This window comes from Sorex araneus, chromosome 1 (assembly GCF_027595985.1).
Source record: "Sorex araneus isolate mSorAra2 chromosome 1, mSorAra2.pri, whole genome shotgun sequence".
Lineage (NCBI taxonomy): Eukaryota > Metazoa > Chordata > Mammalia > Eulipotyphla > Soricidae > Sorex > Sorex araneus.
In genome coordinates, this window is record NC_073302.1 from 105,980,567 (window position 1) to 105,999,845 (window position 19,279).

General features: G+C 63.5%; 1 protein-coding gene across 4 annotated transcripts in view; it reads left to right on the forward strand.

Moving 5' to 3' along the window:
- The window catches only part of TRIO (trio Rho guanine nucleotide exchange factor), a 156,675-nt gene that overhangs the window by 64,795 nt on the left and 72,601 nt on the right, over positions 1-19,279 (forward strand). For all 4 annotated transcript variants that reach the window (XM_055136851.1, XM_055136856.1, XM_055136862.1 and 1 more), the window contains exons 6-16: positions 616-738; positions 5,136-5,327; positions 6,383-6,514; positions 7,734-7,964; positions 10,701-10,823; positions 12,189-12,380; positions 14,911-15,080; positions 15,358-15,532; positions 16,942-17,137; positions 17,670-17,836; positions 18,398-18,517. In XM_055136851.1, coding sequence (XP_054992826.1) covers positions 616-738; positions 5,136-5,327; positions 6,383-6,514; positions 7,734-7,964; positions 10,701-10,823; positions 12,189-12,380; positions 14,911-15,080; positions 15,358-15,532; positions 16,942-17,137; positions 17,670-17,836; positions 18,398-18,517 — 1,821 coding nt within the window. The remainder of the gene's footprint in view (positions 1-615; positions 739-5,135; positions 5,328-6,382; positions 6,515-7,733; positions 7,965-10,700; positions 10,824-12,188; positions 12,381-14,910; positions 15,081-15,357; positions 15,533-16,941; positions 17,138-17,669; positions 17,837-18,397; positions 18,518-19,279) is intronic.

Below are 19,279 nucleotides of genomic sequence, written 5' to 3' on the forward strand. Positions count from 1 at the left end.
ATCCCCCACAGCCTCGTGGTCATTTCCAGCCATTGGCTAGTCCGTAGGATGTTTTAAAAGAGTAAAAGCACCACCATAGATGTTGTCTGCCTGACCGCGCCTTCCCGAAGGCGGCGGCTCACAGCGCCGTCCCCGAGCGCCTGACGCACCTGCCGGGCCCAGCGGGGCCAGTGGTGCGGTCGGTCAGGTTCTCCTGGCGTCTGCGAACACAGCCCAGCGTCCAACTTTGGTTCTAGAACCTTCCGGGGGTTCCCCATGGCCCTCCTCACGGGCCCCTCGTCCCCTTCCCACCCCCGTCAGAGTCTGCGGGGAGGGCCAGCGTTGGCAGCGGGCTTTCCTGAGGACGCCTCGCACCGTAGCCGGCCCGGGGCAGTGGCCTGGCCCCGCTGTAGGGGGTGTGTGGCCGGCGCCGGGGACCCCGTGAGGCGCCTTCCTCCCCTCTGGCCCCCCTTTCTGCCGCCCTGGGGGCACGAGGACTGAGTGATGTTCTCTATCCGCGGAGGGGTGCTGGGCAGAGTACGAGTGGGGACCCCGTGTCGGAGGAGCAGCGGGTGGTCTGGGGCTTCCCCTGGGCCGCTCCTCTCCCCACCCTCACCGCGACTCTCCTCCGGGCAGATGTTCGACTGGATCACGCACAACAAGGGCCTGTTTCTGAACAGCTACACGGAGATTGGGACCAGCCACCCCCATGCCATGGACCTCCAGACTCAACACAACCACTTCGCCATGAACTGCATGGTGAGGCGTGCGCAGCAGACGGGGCATGGGCCAGGGGCACTGTGCGGGCCAGGAAGGGTTCCACGGCGAGCGTGCGGGCGTGTGAGCTGGCATGATCTGAACCCGTGACTCGGCCGTGGCTGCCCCCTGGCTGGCTCCTGGGCTCGGCCTCCCGCAGGCTGCAGTACTCCGGAAGGGGTGGTGGGACCCCAGGCCCTGGAAGCTTCTGGGCGTCTCTGGTGCTGCCCTCACCCTCCGCGGGCCCCGCTGCAGACGGGCAAAGCCGGCGGGGTCTGCGGAGCACCTCGGCTGCCTGGGGAGCCGGGCCTGCAGGGCGGCTCCACGGGGCGCAGAGGCCCTTGCCAGCGCCTGGGGGCTCGGCTGGACGGCGGCCGCCGGCTCTGCTCCTTTGGGAGCGTCGAAGGCCCGTGGAGACAGGCTCTGCGCGTCGGTCCGGAAGGTGTCGCTTCGTCCTTCGGTCAGTTCTGAGCCCCAGTCTAGCAAATAATGTCGTTGCAGTTTTTATTAATTTATTTATTTTAAGGGCTGGAGCGATAGCACAGCGGTTGGGTGTTCGCCTTTCACGCAGCCGACCCGAGTTTGATTCTTCCGCCCCTCTCGGAGAGCCCGGCAAGCTACTGAGAGTATCTCTCCTGCTCGGCTGAGCCTGGCAAGCTACCCGTGCGTATTGGATATGCCAAAGACAGTAACAATAAGTCTCTCAATGAGAGACGTTACTGGTGCCCGCTCGAACAAATCGATCAGCAACGGGATTTATTTTAAAGAGCTTGGCACCTTTTTCTAGGGCTTGAGGTATGAATCTTGCTGTCTTAGCTCGTAGAACCGGGCCCTAGACTCAGGTGAAGAGTCAGCTTTAGGGGGAAGGGTCTCGGGGCTTCTTCCTAACGGCATCTGTCCATTTTCATAGTATTCGGGAACCAGAGCACTTTAAATCACAGTCCAGGAAGGAAGGGGAGCTCTACTTCCTGCCCCATCTCCCAACTTTATTTCGATCAAATGAGAGAAAGGGTCCAAATTGGCACGGGCCACTGGAACCAAAGCTGTGTGGGTGAAGGCGTTCACGACTGGTTTTTTTTGGGTCACACCCGGCTCTGCACTCAGGAATCACTCCTGATGGTGCTCAGCGGACCATATGGGATGGTGGGATTTGAACCCGAGACAGCCGCATGTGAGGCAAACGCCCTCCCCTCTGTCCTATTGCTCCAGTTTCAAGATTTTACTTCTTGCCTCTGGTTTCCACATGCCCACGGGTATTCCTTGCCAGCCTCTGGTCTGCGAAGTGGGGGTGATAGCCGCTTTCCACAGACTTTACTCTGCGTCTGTAAAGCCTGGCAAATGCCCTACCTGCTGTGCTCTCGCTCCAACCCGACCCAGGTTCAATTCCTCCGCCCCTCTCGGAGAGCCCGGCAAGCTACCGAGAGTGTCTCTCCCTCACGGCAGAGCCTGGCAAGCTCCCTGTGGTGTATTCGATATGCCAAAAACAGTAACAAGTCCCACAATGGAAACGTTACTGGTGCCCGCTCGAGAAAATCGATGGGCAGCGGGATGACAGTGCTAGAGTGCTACAGTGTAAAGCACGGGGCAGTATTGGGCACGTGACAGTTGACCAACAGCATATCAGTGACAGTTACCAACTCTCTGAGGATCCTGTTGGAGCAAGAGACTCTAAAGTCAGATAATGCATGTGTTTTATTCTTTATGGTTTTATTTATTTTTCGATTTTTGGGTTCTGGCCCACACCCGGCAGTGCTCAGAGCTTACTCCTAGTTCTGTGCTCAGGGATCACTCCTGGCAGTACCTAAGAAGCCATATGTGGTGCCAGGCATAGAACTGGGGTTGGCACCACGCACGGCGAGCATGTCAGTACCATCTCTTTCCAGCCCGTCTATTTTGTTTAAAAAAAAATTTTTTTTTTTTGGGTCACACCCGGCAATGCACAGGGGTTACTCCTGGCTCTGCACTCAGGAATTACTGCTGCCGGTGCTCGGGGGAACCTATGGGATGCTGGGATTCGAACCTGGGTCAGCCGCATGCAAGGCAAACGTCCTACCCGCTGTGCTATTGCTCCAGCCCCCATAAAAAACTTTATTTTAAAAAACTTTTTGGTTTGGGGGTTTTCAGGCCACGGCGGTGTCACGAGTGCTCCTGGCTCTGTGCTCAGGGGGACCACGTGGCGCTGGGGATTGAACCCGAGTCTCCTACACACAGAGCACACGGTCAGCCTGGAGCATCTCTCTAGCCCCTGCCGCTTCTTTTTTTTTTTTTTAATTTTAAGTTTTTATTTTATTGAATCACCATGAAAAAAATATAAAGCTTTCAGGTTTAAGTCTCAGTCATATAATGATTGAACCCCCATCCCTTCACCAGTGCACATGTTCCACCACCAAGAACCCCAATATACCCCCCTCCCACCCACCCCCTGCCTAAGTAGCTAATGATCTTCACTTTATTCTCTCTATACCTTGAATACATTCAATATTTCAATAGAGAACTCACTATTATCGTTTGGAATTTCCCCCCAACAATCAGGCCTGCTGAAAAGGCATCATTTAATAATTTCTTTTCATTGTTGAAAGGGAAGACTCCATGAGCTCGAGGCTGTGCGGTTTTGGGTTTCTGATATTTTAGCTCAGTTCACAGTCTAGATGCATTTCTGTAAGAAGCCCCTCTGGGTGCCAAAATAGGCTAGGAAACCTCTGGGATCATAGTCTTTAGGAGCAGAGGGTCCGTTTCGAGCGAGGCTGCTCCGGATCTTATCTGGGCCGAGGGCGTGCCAGTAACGCCCACTTCCCATGATCGCCTATGAGCCACAAAACTGCAAAAATCATACCTCTGGGTTGGGGGTCTTAGAAGTTGGCTCTCGCCACGTGGATATTGCTGCCGCCGCCATTTTCCACACAGAAAAACAGGGTGGAGAGGAAATATCCATCCCAGGGCGGCACGGAGTTGTAGCACAGCTCACAGTCTAGATGCATTTCTGTAAGAAGCCGCTCTGGGTGCCAAAATGGGTTAGAAGGCCTCTGGGATCATAGTCTTTAGGAGCAGAGGGTCTGTTTCGTGCTCAGCAGCTCCGGATCTATCTGGGCCGAGCCCCTGCCGCTTCTTAAGGAAAGAGAATTCAGTACAGGATGATTGTTTCGTTCGTTTGGAGCCACGCCTGGCGGTGCTTAGACCTTACTCTTGGCGGGGTCCGGGGGATCCACTGTGGTGCCGGGGTCGAGCCCGGGTGGGCTGCGTGCCTGCTGGCTGTCCTCCCCTGCGGCCCCTCAGTAGTTTGCATTCTGTTTCTGTTGCTTTCCTGAGGTTTGGAGTGAGAGGCCGGCCGTGCCCTGCAGGGGGCGCTGTCGGGAGTGGCCCTGCGCTCCCTCTCACCTCCCTGGGGGCTCAGGAGACCCCAGGGGCTGGACTGCACGCTGGAGGGACACTGGCCTCTGGGGCACAGCACTGCCCACTGGCTGGAGGCTGCAGTGCCGAGAGTGTGGGGTGGCCCTGTCCGGCCGGGCGCTGCCCCGTGTCCTGGTGTGGGCGTGGGTCTGTCCCCCCACGGGCTGGGGTCAGCCGCCCAGAGCTCTGGGGGACCCGGAAGCCCCTATGGCACGCTGAGGAGAAGGCGTTGGTTTGGGCATCGGAGCTGCTGCCCAGCCAGCCAGCGAGGCCAGCAGCTGCCCTCGCCCGGTGCCCACCCTGCCACCCGCCCCTGTGAGCCCGTTTGGAACTCAGAGACTCAGCGCTGTGCCCGCTAGGCCCCCAGGTGGGGGCTCGGGGGGAGGTGGGGGTGCGTGAGAGAGGCCCCGGGAGAGAAGGGCCATGGGCGGGGCCGGGGCGAGGGGTCCCCACGCTGCAGGCTCTGGGTGGTCGGCGGGGGGAGGCTTGGCTGTGGAGTGGGCTTGGCCTGTTGGACACGCTGGTGCGTCCGAGGCCAGCCCAGGCGCTGCTGTGACTGCAGGGGCCGCTCGGAGGGGCTCAGAGGGTGGGCGTCGGAGGTGGCCACTCTCTGGGCTCTCGGGCGTCACCACCTTCGAGGTCAGAGGGGGCGTCGGAGAGCGGCTTCTCAGCTGGACACCGCCCACGGTGACCGCGGCATTGTGCTGTCCCCTCGCCTGTCCCTGCGGCTTCTCTTGGGCCCCGAGCGGTGGCCGGGCGCTGGGAGGAGGAGCCTTGCCCACCCACAGAGGCCTTGGCTCGCTCCTTCTGGCTGTGACCGGGTGAGCCCGAGGGAGGGGGCGTGCCCGGGCCACCCGCCCGTGGGCTGGCAGCCTGCCCGGCGGGGAGTTCGGACGCAGAGAACGCCAGGCCGCCCAGGGCCTCGGGAGGCTGCTGCGTCCTTGCGCCCGCCCGCGGGGGTGTGTCCCGGGGCCGCCCCTGACCAGCCCGCCCCGCCCTGCCCCGCCCCGCAGAACGTGTACGTGAACATCAACCGCATCATGTCGGTGGCCGGGCGGCTGGTGGAGTCGGGCCACTACGCCGCGCAGCAGATCAAGCAGATCGCGGGGCAGCTGGAGCAGGAGTGGAAGGCCTTCGCCGCCGCCCTGGACGAGCGCAGCACCCTGCTGGACATGTCGTCCGTCTTCCACCAGAAGGCCGAGAAGGTCAGTGCCCGGGCCCCCTCCCCTCTGCCCCGGGCGCTGGGCTGCCCGTCACACCCCTGCGTGCCCGCCCGGGGCCTGGTCCTCGACAAGCACTGGGGGTGGGCGCGGCTGTCTACACTCTCCTCCCTTCCTGCCGCCTGCCCCCTCTCAGGCCTCTGCCCTGCCGGGACCCCCGTCCTCACTCGCCCCTCAGCGCCCTGCCGGGATGCCCAGCTCGATGCCTCCCCACCCCCCACCCTTGAGGCCTGCTGTGCTCCCGGGACACGGCTGCCTGCAGTGAGGGCGTCCAGGCGGGGCTCGTCCCCCCGGCTGGTCAGTGTCCCCCCTGGTGCCGGGGTGTGACTGTCCTTTTGGAGTCCGCTGGGCCCGGCCTGACCGCCTGCTCGCACTAGCAGGGCGCCTGTGGGCCCGTGCAGAGAGGCCCGGGGTGCGCTGCTGTGTGGCTGACCCGCGTCCCTTCACCCCCTCTCCCGGCCCCTGCCCATACGAGAGGCCATTTCCTGTCCAGAAGCAGCACCAGGGTCAGGAGGCTATTGTCCTCTGAGTCCTTGGTCACGAATCTGGGTTGGAATTCGGAGGTGAGGCTCCTCCCACTGCTGCCGTGGCCGCCCAGGCTGAGGCTGCACGGGCGGGAGTGGACGGCAGGGTTCGGGCCCTCCGAGGAGGGAGACACTGGGTTTCTCCTCACTGAGGCCCCTGGGGCGCCCTGGGGAGACCTGAGAGGAAGTGACGTGGGGGTCCACCTGGCGTCCGTGCCAAGGGGGCAGGGCCCGGGCGTACTCGGGCAGCTGTGTCCCCATCTCGGTGTGGGCGGCGTGGGCGGCGTGGACAGGGGGACCGAGGACTGCTCCTAAGGGGGCTGCAGGGCGATGCCCCGCGCGGGCCCGGGAGGAGGCCGAGAGTGGCCGCTGCCTGGGCTCTCGGGGCAGGGCGGAGCCTCGGGGCAGGCCCAGCCGAGCAGGATGCCCTGTGTCCCCGGGTCCTGGAGGCCCGCCCTGAGCAGTCACTGGAGACGTCCGTGTGCTCGCCCTCACGCCCGTCCTCTCGCCTGGCAGTACATGAGCAACGTGGACCCGTGGTGCAAGGCCTGCGGGGAGGTGGACCTGCCCTCGGAGCTGCAGGACCTGGAGGACGCCATCCACCACCACCAGGGCATCTACGAGCACATCACCGTGGCCTACGCAGAGGTGAGTGTGTGTGTGTGTGCGCGCGCGTGTGTGTATGTGTGTTTGTGTTTGCATGTGTGGGGGGTGTGAGTCTGAGTGTGTGCATGTGTGTGCATACGTGACGTTGCGGTGTGTGTGCCTGTGTGTGCATGCACACTGTATGTATGTGTGTGTGTGAATGAGCATATGTATGTACACGAGGGGTGTGTGTGTGTGTGTGTGTGTGTGTGTGTGTGTGTGTGTGACTGGAAGGCCGGGAGACTGTCCAGGCCTTCCTTGTCCTGTGTCCTGGGCAGACCTTAGCAGGTTGGGTTTTCCGGTGCGTGTTTGCCTCTGCGAGGAGGCTTGCTCTGCGCTCCTTGCGCATCCTGTGATGGCAGGGCCGTTACTGTGAGTCCACTGGATTCGAACCCGGGCCTAGTGGGCAGGGAACCATCCACCCTGGCCCAGCAGGAGACAGGAAGTCCCCGTTGCTCTTGATTCCAGAACTTCCTCCACCAAACAGCTGTGCCTCCTGACCTCAGGGCCTCGGGCTGGGTCTCCCGACTGGGCTGTGTGAGCACCGGAGCCGGTCCGCTCCCCGCCGTGACAGCTGGCCCCACGCCCTTGCTTCTCTCCGAGGCCTTTCTGCCTGCCGCTGCCACTGCAGAACCTTCAGATTTTCTGGCTCCTTTCCCCCCACCGTTAAAATGAAAAAAGTGTTACACGAAACCTTAAAAAAAATTGTTTTGGTATTACCGAAAATAAAGCCGGGTTCTCCGATTGTGCGGCGAGCTGCGACCGTTAGGCCTGCATCTTGCCAGAGGAGGCTGCTGTGATGAAGAGCAGCCCCGGGCGCTCCGCCAGTGACGTCACTCGTCACTGTGGCAGCGTCCGAGCTCGCGCAGGGGGACCCGCTTTAAGTTTATTCCCTTCCTGGAGGGATGGCGCGAGTGAGGTCAGATGGGAAGGGCAGTTCGGGATTTCTCCCACGGGTGCCAAGGGGGCACGGGAACTAGTGGCAAAGGCACCACGGCAAGGAGACCGGAACCACACCGGGGGGTCGGCCAGAGGGTCCCGGGAGGGAGGCGGGGCCCCGGAGAGGCTGTGAGTCGTGGACACCGGAAGCCACCAGTAGCAGCTGTGGAGCTGCAGAGCCCCAGTTGGTGCCAGTGCTCTGGGCCAGCAGACCAGCGGTGTCCCCCCCTCTCTCCTGAGCCTCGCCCGCCCCGCCCCCTGACCCGGCGTCTCTTTGCGGCAGGTGAGCCAGGACGGGAAGTCACTCCTGGACAAGCTGCAGCGGCCGCTCACTCCCGGCAGCTCCGACTCCCTTACCGCCTCGGCCAACTACTCCAAGGCCGTGCGCCACGTCCTCGACGCCATCCACGAGGTGCTGCACCACCAGCGGCAGCTGGAGAACATCTGGCAGCACCGCAAGGTCCGGCTCCACCAGCGGCTGCAGCTGTGCGTCTTCCAGCAGGATGTCCAGCAGGTCGGTGCCGGGCGGGGCCAGCACACACTCACACGTGCGTCTCACATGCTCCACACACTTCACATGCTCCCTCACGCTCGCACATGCCGCATACACCTCACATGCTCTCACACTCGCATCTCACATGCTCTCTCCCCCACAAACTCATACACATGACTCACATGCTCGCAGATACCTCACACGCACACACATACCCCTCCCATTCTCACATACACACACATCTCCCGTATCTTACATGCTCACACACATCTCACACACTCCCAGACACCTCACACATTCACACACATGTCCCATATCTCACACACATCTCACACTAACATGTGTCTCACGCTTACATGCATCTCACATCTAGCTCACATGCTTCCATACAAACACACATTTCCCATCTTACCCACTCATATACACAACTCATTCTCAGTCTCAAATGCATGTTATATGCGCCCACATGTCTCACACAAAATCTCATACACTCCCAGACACCTCACATGCTCTTACACACACACACACACACACACACACACACACATACAATCTCCCATCTCACATACTCATACACACGTCTCAGTACTCAGTTTCACGTGCATCTTACATGCTCCCACACATCTCATGCATCTCAAATACTCCCACACATCTCACACACTCACAATCTCACACACGTCTAACACACTCCCACACATCTTGCACACACCCCCACACATCTTGCACACACCGTACACACTCCCTCACACCTCACATGCTCATACATGTCTCACAAACTCACGCTCAGTATTACATGCGTCTCTTACACTCTCAGATGTCTCACACGCATCTCACATTATTCCCACACATCTCACATGCTCACACACAGTTTCACATGCATCTCACGCTCACACAGTCTCACATGCATCTCACATGTTCCCACACATCTCCCACGCTCATACACATACATCTCCCATATCTCACACACTCACACATACACATTTCACGTGCGCATTTCACATGTTCATACACATGTGCTCACATATCTTTCACACATTTTACACCTCTCTCACACATCTCACATCATGCTCCAACACATCTTACATATTCACACATCTCACATTTCACACTCATCTCACATTCTCAGTCCTGTAGACAGTGCAGTGCACATACATATGTATGCACTTACGTCTTGCGTTCAAACACACCTCACACTCAAACACATACCTTACACACTCATACACACCTCACGTACTCACATATCTCATGCACACATCTCACCCGCTCATACACATTTCACATGTTCGTACATATAGCACACTTTGTATTTTCATGTCAGTAACATACTCATCACACACATGCATATATCACACACAGCACACTTCTCTATCTCATCACGTCACTGACATCAAACACAGCGATACACATATGCCACACATTCGTGGACACATCACACACCACCTCAAACACACACCACACACATACAGTATGCCTATAATAGCATAATGTGCTTCAAAGCATGCGTATCTCACCAAGTACACGCATATGCCACCTTCCATGGATTACATATCACATATCTCACAGCACATACACGCTACCAGATCACAGCTGTACTCTTACATATATGTGTCACATCACACCCTCACACGTACATACCACATCAGACTCATATGTTCTTACCATATAACAGACTTAGAGACACTCACGCACATGTAGCATCAGAATAGTACATGTTCCCACCTCCTCTCTCTCTCTCTCTCTCTCTCTCTCTCTCTCTCACACACACACACACACACACACACACACACCATCAGACCTGGACCACCTCTGAGTAGCCCTGGGTATGGCTCGTGCTCCTCCGTGGCCCTGTTGGGAGTGGCTGTGACGTGGGCACGGACTCCCCGTGTGCACCGTCCATCCCTGGCCATGGCCTCTCTCTGGAGCCCCGTCCCCCCGGCTTTCAGGGTGTGGACAGTCCCTGGGGGCAAGTTGGCGTCGGGGGAGGGGTGCGGGCTGGAGCCCCGGACCGCAGAGGTCCTGCCTGCTGCTCCTCTGCCCCCAGCTCAGCCAGGGGATCCCCGTGGCTCCCCACACACACACCCCAAGTCTGATGGGGGGAGCAGGGGGCTTGGCCGGGCTCCTAACCCCGCGCCCGGAGGCTCCCTGCGCTTTGGGCCGCGCTGAGACCAGAGTCACACTCCCGTCCCGGGGCCCCTTTCAATGGCAGGACTCAAAAGGGTGTGTTTGCTGCCTTGTCAGTTCTGTAGGTGTCAGCCCGGCGCCCGGGGCCACTGCCCGGCCTCACTGGGGCGCTCCTGCTGGTGGGGGGTGGCAGCTGCCAGAGCACGCTGAGCTCAGAGGACAGTGCTCCTCAGAGCCCGAGTTCCCGGGCACATTTTGAGTCTACTGGAGGAAAGACAGAGACCGCCAACCCGGCGTTCACGTGCGCCATCTGGGCCCTCCGAAGGAAGGACAGAGAACGCGCCTCTTGGCTCAGCCTGGCAGGGGTCTGTGCCCTCGGGGGAACCCACGAGCGGCTGGGGCAGCTGTGCAGGAGGGACGGCGTCCCCGTGTCCGGCCCGCCCCACATTAGGCCTCCAGTGCACAGCCAGGGGTCACTCCCGAGCCCCTGGGTGCGGTCAGCGCCCCCTTCACCATGTCCGGGAGGGGAGAGTACTGGGTGCGCCCACGTGCCGACCGGAGTGGCCAACGGGGGACTCCACGGGCATGTGTCCCTGGGGCCGCCGGCCGTAGGCTCACGCTCCTGCGCCTCCCCAGGTGCTGGACTGGATCGAGAACCACGGCGAGGCCTTTCTGAGCAAGCACACGGGCGTGGGCAAGTCGCTGCACCGTGCCCGCGCCCTGCAGAAGCGCCACGAGGACTTTGAGGAAGTGGCACAGGTGAGGCGGGCCGGGTGGGGCTCCGGGGAGGAGGCTCAGTCCTTGGGACCACCGGGAGGGGCGTCCCCATGAAGCCCGCTTGTCTTGGGCGCTTCTTTTATTCATTTTTTTTCTTTTTGGGTCACACCCAGCAGTGCTCAGGGGTCACTCCTGGCTCTGCACTCAGGAATTACTCCTGGCAGTGCTTGGGGACCCTATGGGATGCCGGGAATCGAACCCGGGTCGGCCACGTGCAAGGCAAACGCCCTCCCTGCTGTGCTATCGCTCTGGCCCCTTGTCCCGGATGCTTCTGCTGTCACTCATTTCCCAGCTGAGTCAGTTCGGGGACGGCCACTCCCTGGCCCCAGGAGCCCGGGGTTCTTGCACCTCTCCATGGGGCCGAAGCTGGTTCTCTGAACCGTGGGTGCCCGGGGACGGTGAGGAGTGGGGGACGCGGGGAGCAGGGCCCGGGCCGGCCTCGGTGCAGCTGTGCAGCTCAGGAGGGGGCAGGCAGCAGGGCGTGAGGGCCGGCCTGGAGTGTGACCAGAGAGAAACGGGTGCCATGGGGGCAGGGACGGGAAGACCCTCTCGTGGACTCAGTGGGCGGAGCGCTTGAGTGAGGCCCATACAGCTGTGGGGCAGGGGCCCCGAGCACCTCTGGGCCGAGTCGCTTCCTCCCAGGGCGTCCCTCGGGAAGAGGCCGACGCAGCCCCCCCGCTGTCCCGGCCCCCCAGAGCCTTTCCACGTCTTGGCCCTCGGCGCCGAGGACCTTTGTGGTGTTGCTGAGGCTTGACACAGCTCCTGGCGACAGTCCCGAGTTGGGGGCGGCTCAGGCCCCGCCCTCAGGTGGAGAGGCTGGTCCCCCCGCCCCCCCACCCCCGTGCTGCAGACTCCACTGTGTCCCCCTTCCCCGCTGGGCAGGGGTGGGGGGAGCCACCCAAGAGATCCCCGGGAAGTGAGCAGCTCACTCCGAGCCTGGGGTCCCGCCCCCCTGCCGCTCCAGTGGTTTCACTTCCCCGCGCCCGGCCACAGCCGCCTGCCGAGCACCGAGCCCGTGCAGAGACGCGTCTGCGGCTGAGCTCCGCTGCCTGGGGTCCGTGGGGTTCCTTCCAAGGGTGCATTTTCCTCCAAGGGGGAAAAAACACAGAAAACAAACCCTGGAGCGAGTGCCCTTGCGTGGGAACTGCTGAGCGTGAGCCGGCGCTGCAGCCCCCGTGGGTGGGCGCTGGGCCGGCGGGCGCCCGCCCGGGGCTCGTCATTCTGAAAGTCAGGGAACCTGGAACTTGGCGCCCGCCCCGTCGCACACGGGGAGGGGAGGCGGGGCGGGGCGAGCCCAGGCCGGACGCCGGCTCCTCACCCCCGGCCGTGCCCACGCCCTCCCCCCAGAACACCTACACCAATGCCGACAAGCTGCTGGAGGCGGCCGAGCAGCTGGCGCAGACGGGCGAGTGCGACCCCGAGGAGATCTACCAGGCGGCCCACCAGCTCGAGGACCGCATCCAGGACTTCGTGCGGCGCGTGGAGCAGCGCAAGGTGCTGCTGGACATGTCGGTGTCCTTCCACACGCACGTCAAGGAGGTGAGCGCCGGGCCCCTCGGACCCCCGAGAGAGGCTCCCCCGTGTGCTTGCAACCACGGAGACGGCCGTGCTCGGGGCAGCGTTCCGGGACGGCCGGAAGTTCCCCGGGCTCGGCCTTGGCTGCCCGCTGGCCGTCCGCTGGGTGCCCGGACAGTCGGTGCCGCTCCCTCTCAGCTTGCGGCTCCGGGGCCAGAGCCCGGGTCCCGCCTGCGCTGTCCCTCCGCCACCTTCGCGCTCAGAACCGGGCCCCAGGGGCCGGCTCGAGGGTGCGACCGGGAGGGCACTGCCCCCCCCCCCCCCCCCCGCCGTGCTGCCCCGGGTCCGTCGGAGAGATTCCTGAGGGCAGCCAGGGGCGAGGCCCGAGCATCGCCAGCTGTGCCCCCAGACAGAGAAAAGCAAGACACTGGGCCCTGTGTTCACGGCCGTCCCCTCCGGGGCGTGGGGGGACCCATGCTGGGCCCGGCCCAAGCGTCCTGCCCTCCCGGGTTCCGGGAACGCTTGGTGCCTTGGGCTCGGTCTGCTCTTGGCCCTGTCTCACGCGGACAAAGGTGAATCCAGGCAGGAGGAAAGGGGGACTCCGTTCCACCAGAGAGCTGAGGGCCTCAACCGCCTGCCCCCTCGCCCTCGGGCTCCATCCCAGCTCTCCCGAGCCGAGGGCTGGCGGCCAGGCGGGGCAGCCTCCTTGCTCTGGGGCAGGGCTCTGCAGCCTCTCCTCGGGCCCCGATGCCTTCGCGTCCCCGTGCATGGGTTTCTGGGGAGCCCTGAATGGGCTTCATGCCGCCATCAGACCAGACGCCCCCAGGGCCCTCGTACAGTCCCGGTCGCTCGTCCACTCGGGTGGGCCCGGGGCTCCTGGGCAGAGCATCGCCAGGATTTGGCTTTGGACGTTCAAGCTTTTATTTGGGCCTTTTGGCCTCTTTGGCGCATTGGCTGGAAGCTCGTCTGTCTGTCTGTGTGTCAGGGGACTTGGCTTGTTTCACTTCTGCTTCACCCCTGCACGCGGACCTTCCCAGAGATGTGTACGTTACTTTTTTAATTTTTTTTTTTTTTGGCATTTCGGTTCATACCCAGGATGCTCAGGAGTCACTCCTGGCTCTGCACTCAGGAATCACTCCTGGCGGTGCTCGGGGGACCCTATGGGATGCCGGGATTCGAACCCGGGTCTGCCGCATGCAAGGCAAATGCCCTCCCCACTGTGCTATGGCTCCAGCCCTGTGTAGGGGCCACACTCAGTGGTGCTTGGGGCTTACTCCTGACTCTGTGCTCAGGGGTCACCCTTGGTGGGCCCAGGGCGCCCTGTGGGGTAGCAAGGATGGAGCCAGGGTTGGCCAGGTGCAAGGGAAGCGCCCCTCCCCGCCGTCCCACCGCTCCAGCCCACGTCTGTGCCTGTAAGCAGAGCCCGCCTAGCTGTTGCTTCAGGGTTCTGTTGTTAAGCTGACGACAGTGACACAGAGGAACAGCTCGGCCAGGGCCCCTTCCCCAGCTGCCCCATGGGCCCCCTGCAGCCCCTGCGCTGAGGTCACCCCAGGCCTGTGCCCGTGTGTGTGTGTTTGTGTCTTTGCGTCTGAGTGTCTGTGTATCTGTGTGTGTCCGTGTGTATCTGTATCTTCACGTGTGACTCCCTCGTGTGGGTCCGCGTGGGCTGTACGCCGGGACGGAGGCCCATGGGAAAGGACTGGGCTGGGTGTCGCGGGTCAGACCCAGTGGTTCTGCCCCAGAAGCAGGCCTCGTGGGCTCGGCGCCTGTCCCCGGCCCGTCCGTGCTCACTCCCTCTCTGTCCGCTTGCACCGTTCCTCGTCCAGATCCCATCCGGCAGTGGACGCACCATGTGGCTCTCCCGCGCCTTCTCGTCAGCGGCTTTGAGTCTGCTCGGGAGCAGCTTGTGGGAAACTCAGTGTCCTGGGCACTCAGTGACCTCTGGGGCCCGTGGACTGTCAGGGCTGCCGGCCCCACCGGCGGCCTCCGGCTGCCGTGCTGCCCCCTTCCTCCTGGTGACCCACGGGGTGGCCGTGGGTGAGAATCGAGAAGCCAGTGAGCTGGCACAGCGCCCAGGTGGACGCACCCTCCAGGGGGCCACAGGACCACGGCTGGTGGCCTGATGGGCACTAAGCCGAGGGAATACTGGGTGTCCCTCATCTCGGGTCGCCTGACAGCACACGTGTGATGCGTATGTGTGCGCGCATGTGCCTGTGTGTATGAGTCTGTGTGTGCACGTGTACCTGTGTGTGTGAATTGGGGTGTGTGCTTGTGCAAGTCTGTACCTGTGAGTCAGTGCGCGTGCGTGTGCCTGTGTGTTATGAGTCTACGTGCGCATGTGCGTGAGTCGGTGTGTGCATGTGTGCCTGTGTGCGTGTGCCTGTGTGTGCGTGAGTTGGTGTGTGCGTGTGCCTGTGTGCGTCTTGGCGTGTGCCCATATGCCTGCATGTGCAAGTCTGTGCATGCACGTGTGCCTGCGTGTGAGTTTGTGTGCACACGTGCTTGCGTGTGAGTCGCTGCGTGTGCGTGCCTCACCGTGCATCCCCGCCCCCAGCTGTGGACGTGGCTGGAGGAGCTGCAGAAGGAGCTGCTGGATGACGTGTACGCGGAGTCAGTGGAGGCTGTGCAGGACCTCATCAAGCGCTTCGGGCAGCAGCAGCAGACGACCCTGCAGGTGACGGTCAACGTCATCAAGGAGGGCGAGGACCTGATCCAGCAGCTGAGGTGGGCGCGCAGCCCCGCCCCCCCGCCCCTGGAACCCGGCGGCCAGGCTGCTTCCCCTCTCGCTGCCCGGGTGCCCCAGGAGGAGCAGGGACATGGGTGCTGTCCCCGGGAGGCAGGCGGGAGGGACACGGGAGGCCCCGGCCGTCTCACACGGGCCACGTGTTCCTGTGCGGGGGACACGGCAGCCCTCGACCCACTGTCTGCGCGAGCGGCCGGGGCTGTCGAGAGCTCGCAGGCGGGAGGCAGCCGAGTGGGTGACCCGCCGTGCCCGCCGCAGGGACTCGGCCATCTCCAGCAACAAGACGCCGCACAACAGCTCCATCAGCCACATCGAGACGGTGCTGCAGCAGCTGGACGAGGCGCAGGCGCAGATGGAGGAGCTCTTCCAGGAGCGCAAGGTCAAGCTGGAGCTCTTCCTGCAGCTGCGCATCTTCGAGCGCGACGCCATCGACGTGAGTCGCCCCGGGGCTCTCGCACGCTGGACTCTCGCGCCAGTATGGACGCGGGGAAGTAGGACCCAGGGGAGCATTTGCCGCTTCAGCGCGAGGTGTGGCACAGTCTCACAGAGCAGCCCGTGCTGCTCTCCGGCGCTGACGGCCGGGGTCCGGGTCATCTCTGTCTCCTCTCCCGGGGCAAGGCTGCCAGCTGGACGGGCTGGGGACGCTGGTGGGGCCTGTGGGCCAGCCCCACCGGGCAGGGCTCCAGGCTCCAGCCTCTCGGCTCCCTCCCCAGCCCTGGCCTGCTGCTGTTTGGTTTCCTTGGGGCCTTACTGGGCTCACCTCAGGGGTCACTCCTGGCAGAGCTCCAGGGACCGTCGGTGCCAGGATAGAACCCGGGTGGGCTGCGTGCAAGGCAAACACCTGGCCCGTGGGGGCAGAGAGGAGGTTAGGGCGTGGGCACCCCGCATATCCCCAGCAGGCCGGGGAGGGCATCGCTGGGTGTGACCCATGCCCCACCTCCGCCCCGCACAGAGGAGGAAACCTTCGGACCCACAGGACTAGGGAGGCTCCTCAGGGCCCGCCCTGCCCTCCGCTCAGCCTCCCTTCGCTGTCACTGGAGCATGGCAGGGGCTCGGCAGGAATCCTCAGCCCGTCCCACCACACCCCTGGGCCTGCCTTGGTCCCTCGGAAGCACGAAGGCCGGCCTGCCTCCCTCCCCTGGCCCTGCCACAGGGTCAGCCTGTCCGCAAGGACTGTCGCCCGGCCCTTCCCGCCTCGGCTTGTCCAAGGATCCGGCCGTTTGTCCACCCTGAGCTCCACAGCAGGTGCCTTTGCCTGGCCCGTGCCCCCTGCCCACCAGCCCTGCCACGCACACACGAGCGCGGGGGCCAGAGCTGAGTAGGTCGGGCCCGTCTGCACACACGCCCGCGGGCTGCGTCCTGCACTCGTCCATCCACCCCCGTCGGCCCCAGCTCTTCCCAGAGACCCGCCGGGCGGGGCCGGCCTGACCCACCTTGTCCCCCTCAGCATTCCTGGGGTCGTTGATCCCTGTCTGACCATCAGAACGGTCAGCGCCCTGGGGTCTCCAGAAGGGAGTGCTGGGCGGACAGCCTGAGTCACTCGGCTGCTGCGCCCACCCCGGGGAGGACCCGTCGCGACGGGGCCCGTCCTGTCCTCGCCGGTCTGTGGGACTTAGGACACCAGAGCGGCACGTGCTCTTCCCTCCTTCTCTTTCTCTGTGTGTGTGTGTGTCTCTCTCTCTCTCACTCTCTATCTCCGTGTGTGTGTCTCTGTCTTACTGTCTGCCCCTCTCCCCTCTGGGCTTTCTCTTGGTTTGGCCCTGCTCGGGGGTCTGTCCTCAGCACCCCAGTGTCCCTGTGGCCAGCCGCCTGCGGAGGTGCTGACCGCTCTCCCCCCGCCAGATCATCTCGGACCTGGAGTCGTGGAACGACGAGCTGTCGCAGCAGATGAGCGACTTCGACACGGAGGACCTCACGCTGGCCGAGCAGCGGCTGCAGCACCACGCCGACAAGGCGCTCACCATGAACAACCTCACCTTCGACGTCATCCACCAGGGCCAGGACCTGCTGCAGTACGTGACCGAGGTGCAGGCCTCCGGTAAGCAGCGTGGCGGGCCGTGCTCCCGGCCGGGAGCTCCCCCCTGCCCCCCGACGGCCAGGTCTGCCGCTTGTTTCCTCACGTTTGATTTGGACCTGGGGCAGGGGGGCGGGGAGCAGCTCGCGGCCTCCAGGACTCAGGCTGGCGTGAGGATGCGGGGTCCCCATGGGATCCCCGCACTGCCAAATCACAGCCCTCCCCCTGGGCCTCCCTTCCCCTCCTTCCTGCCTTTCCTTGGTCGCCGTCCCACCAGCAGGTGTCGCTAGACTCACGTGCACATAGGCCTTGCGTCCTTGGTCTCGAAGGCGTTGGACACCCGCCCCGGCGCCCCTTCTCCCGGGCCCCTTGGTGCTCCCTGAGCGTCTGCTGGGGACGCGGGGGACAGTGGCGGTGGCGGGAGCCCTCGTGGCCCAGCCCCCTCTGCGGGGGTCCCATGTCCCTGTTACCGGCAGGACCAGGATTCAGTGCGGGGGTCTGGGCTGGCCCTGGTGCCGTCCACGGGGGCCCTCAGGCACGCGCTCCCTGCCCGCAGGCGTGGAGCTGCTGTGCGACCGTGACGTGGACATGGCCACGCGCGTCCAGGACCTGCTGGAGTTCCTGCACGAGAAGCAGCAGGAGCTGGACGTGGCGGCCGAGCAGCACCGCAAGCACCTGGAGCAGTGCGTGCAGCTGCGACACTTGCAGGCCGAGGTCAAGCAGGTAGGCGGGGCGGCACGCCTGTGCACGCCTGCACGCGTGTGCACGTGTGTGCGTGTGTGGAGTGAAGGTCTCGGGTCGGGCCCAGCGCCAGCGCCCAGGCCCCGTTGGTCCTTCACCCCGGCATCGCTGTCGGTGAGATGGAATCACTCTCCGCGCCTTGGGGTGCGGGGGGAGGCGGGGTCAGCCCACAGTGCTCGGGGCTTACTCCCGGCTGCATGCTTCGGGGCCCCAAGCGCGGGCCGGCCACACGCAGAGCCGCTTTCCCGGCCATCTCCACCGACGGCCCTGCATCCCCCAGCTACCACTTACAGAACCCACTGGGAGAACTCAGGCCCCAGCACCCTGGAAGGCTGCAGGGTCGTAGGGTCGTACGGTCTGAAGAAGAGGGTACTTGGGGGCTTCTGTGAGCAGCCCTGCCCCAACCCCTTGGGGAGCCGAGGTGTGTTCTGGGGCCCCCACCACACCCAGCATGGCCGCCGGGGAGCCACCATGTGTTTCGGGGGCCCCCCGCCACACCCAGCAGGGCCGCCGGGTTGCTGCAGGAGACCGCCTGTGTTTCAGGTGCTGGGCTGGATCCGCAACGGCGAGTCGATGCTGAACGCGGGGCTGATCACGGCCAGCTCGCTGCAGGAGGCTGAGCAGCTGCAGCGCGAGCACGAGCAGTTCCAGCACGCCATCGAGGTGCGGGGCTGGTGTGTGTGTGCGCGCGTGTGCGTGGCCCCGTCCACCCCGTCCTGCTCTCCCGGCCGGGCTCCCAGAGGCCAGCAGGTGTGGCCAGCGTGTGTGTGTGTGTGTCTGGGCTCCCAGAGGCCAGCAGGTGTGGCCAGCGTGTGTGTGTGTGTGTCTGGGCTCCCAGAGGCCAGCAGGTGTGGCCAGTGTGTGTGTGTGTCCATCCTGATCTCCTGACTGGGCTCCCAGGGGCCGGCGGCGGTGGGGGGGTGTCCGTCCCTGTCCAGGTCTCTGGGCCTGCCCCAGGTTCTAGTCCTTCCCCGCACTGCTTCTCAGGCCCAAATCCACCAAATGCAGCGCCCCCCCCAGTGGCCGGCCGACCCCAGGCGCAGCTCCTGACTCCGCGGGGTCAGCCCCCGTTCGCTCTCCCCGCCAGCAGCTGTCCCTGCTGCTCACACACGCTCAGGGAGGCCTCAGAGTGGCCGTCTCAGCGGACCCTGCCCTCCAGAGGCGGGAGCGGGCTGTCACCTGGGACGGGCAGAGCCGCTGACTCCCCAGCACCTGCTTCCGCTGGGCCGCTCGCAGCCTCCGTTAGAGTGTGTGTGTGTGTGTGTGTGTGTGTGTGAGAGAGAGAGAGTGTGTGTGTGTGCGTGAGAGAGAGAGAGAGTGCGTGCGCGTGCTGAGAGGGGCCAGCAGGCCAGCAGTGCTGGGGGCCTCCGGGGCCACCCCTGGCAGTGCTTACTTTGAAGGCCACGTGGACAGGACCTGGGTCTG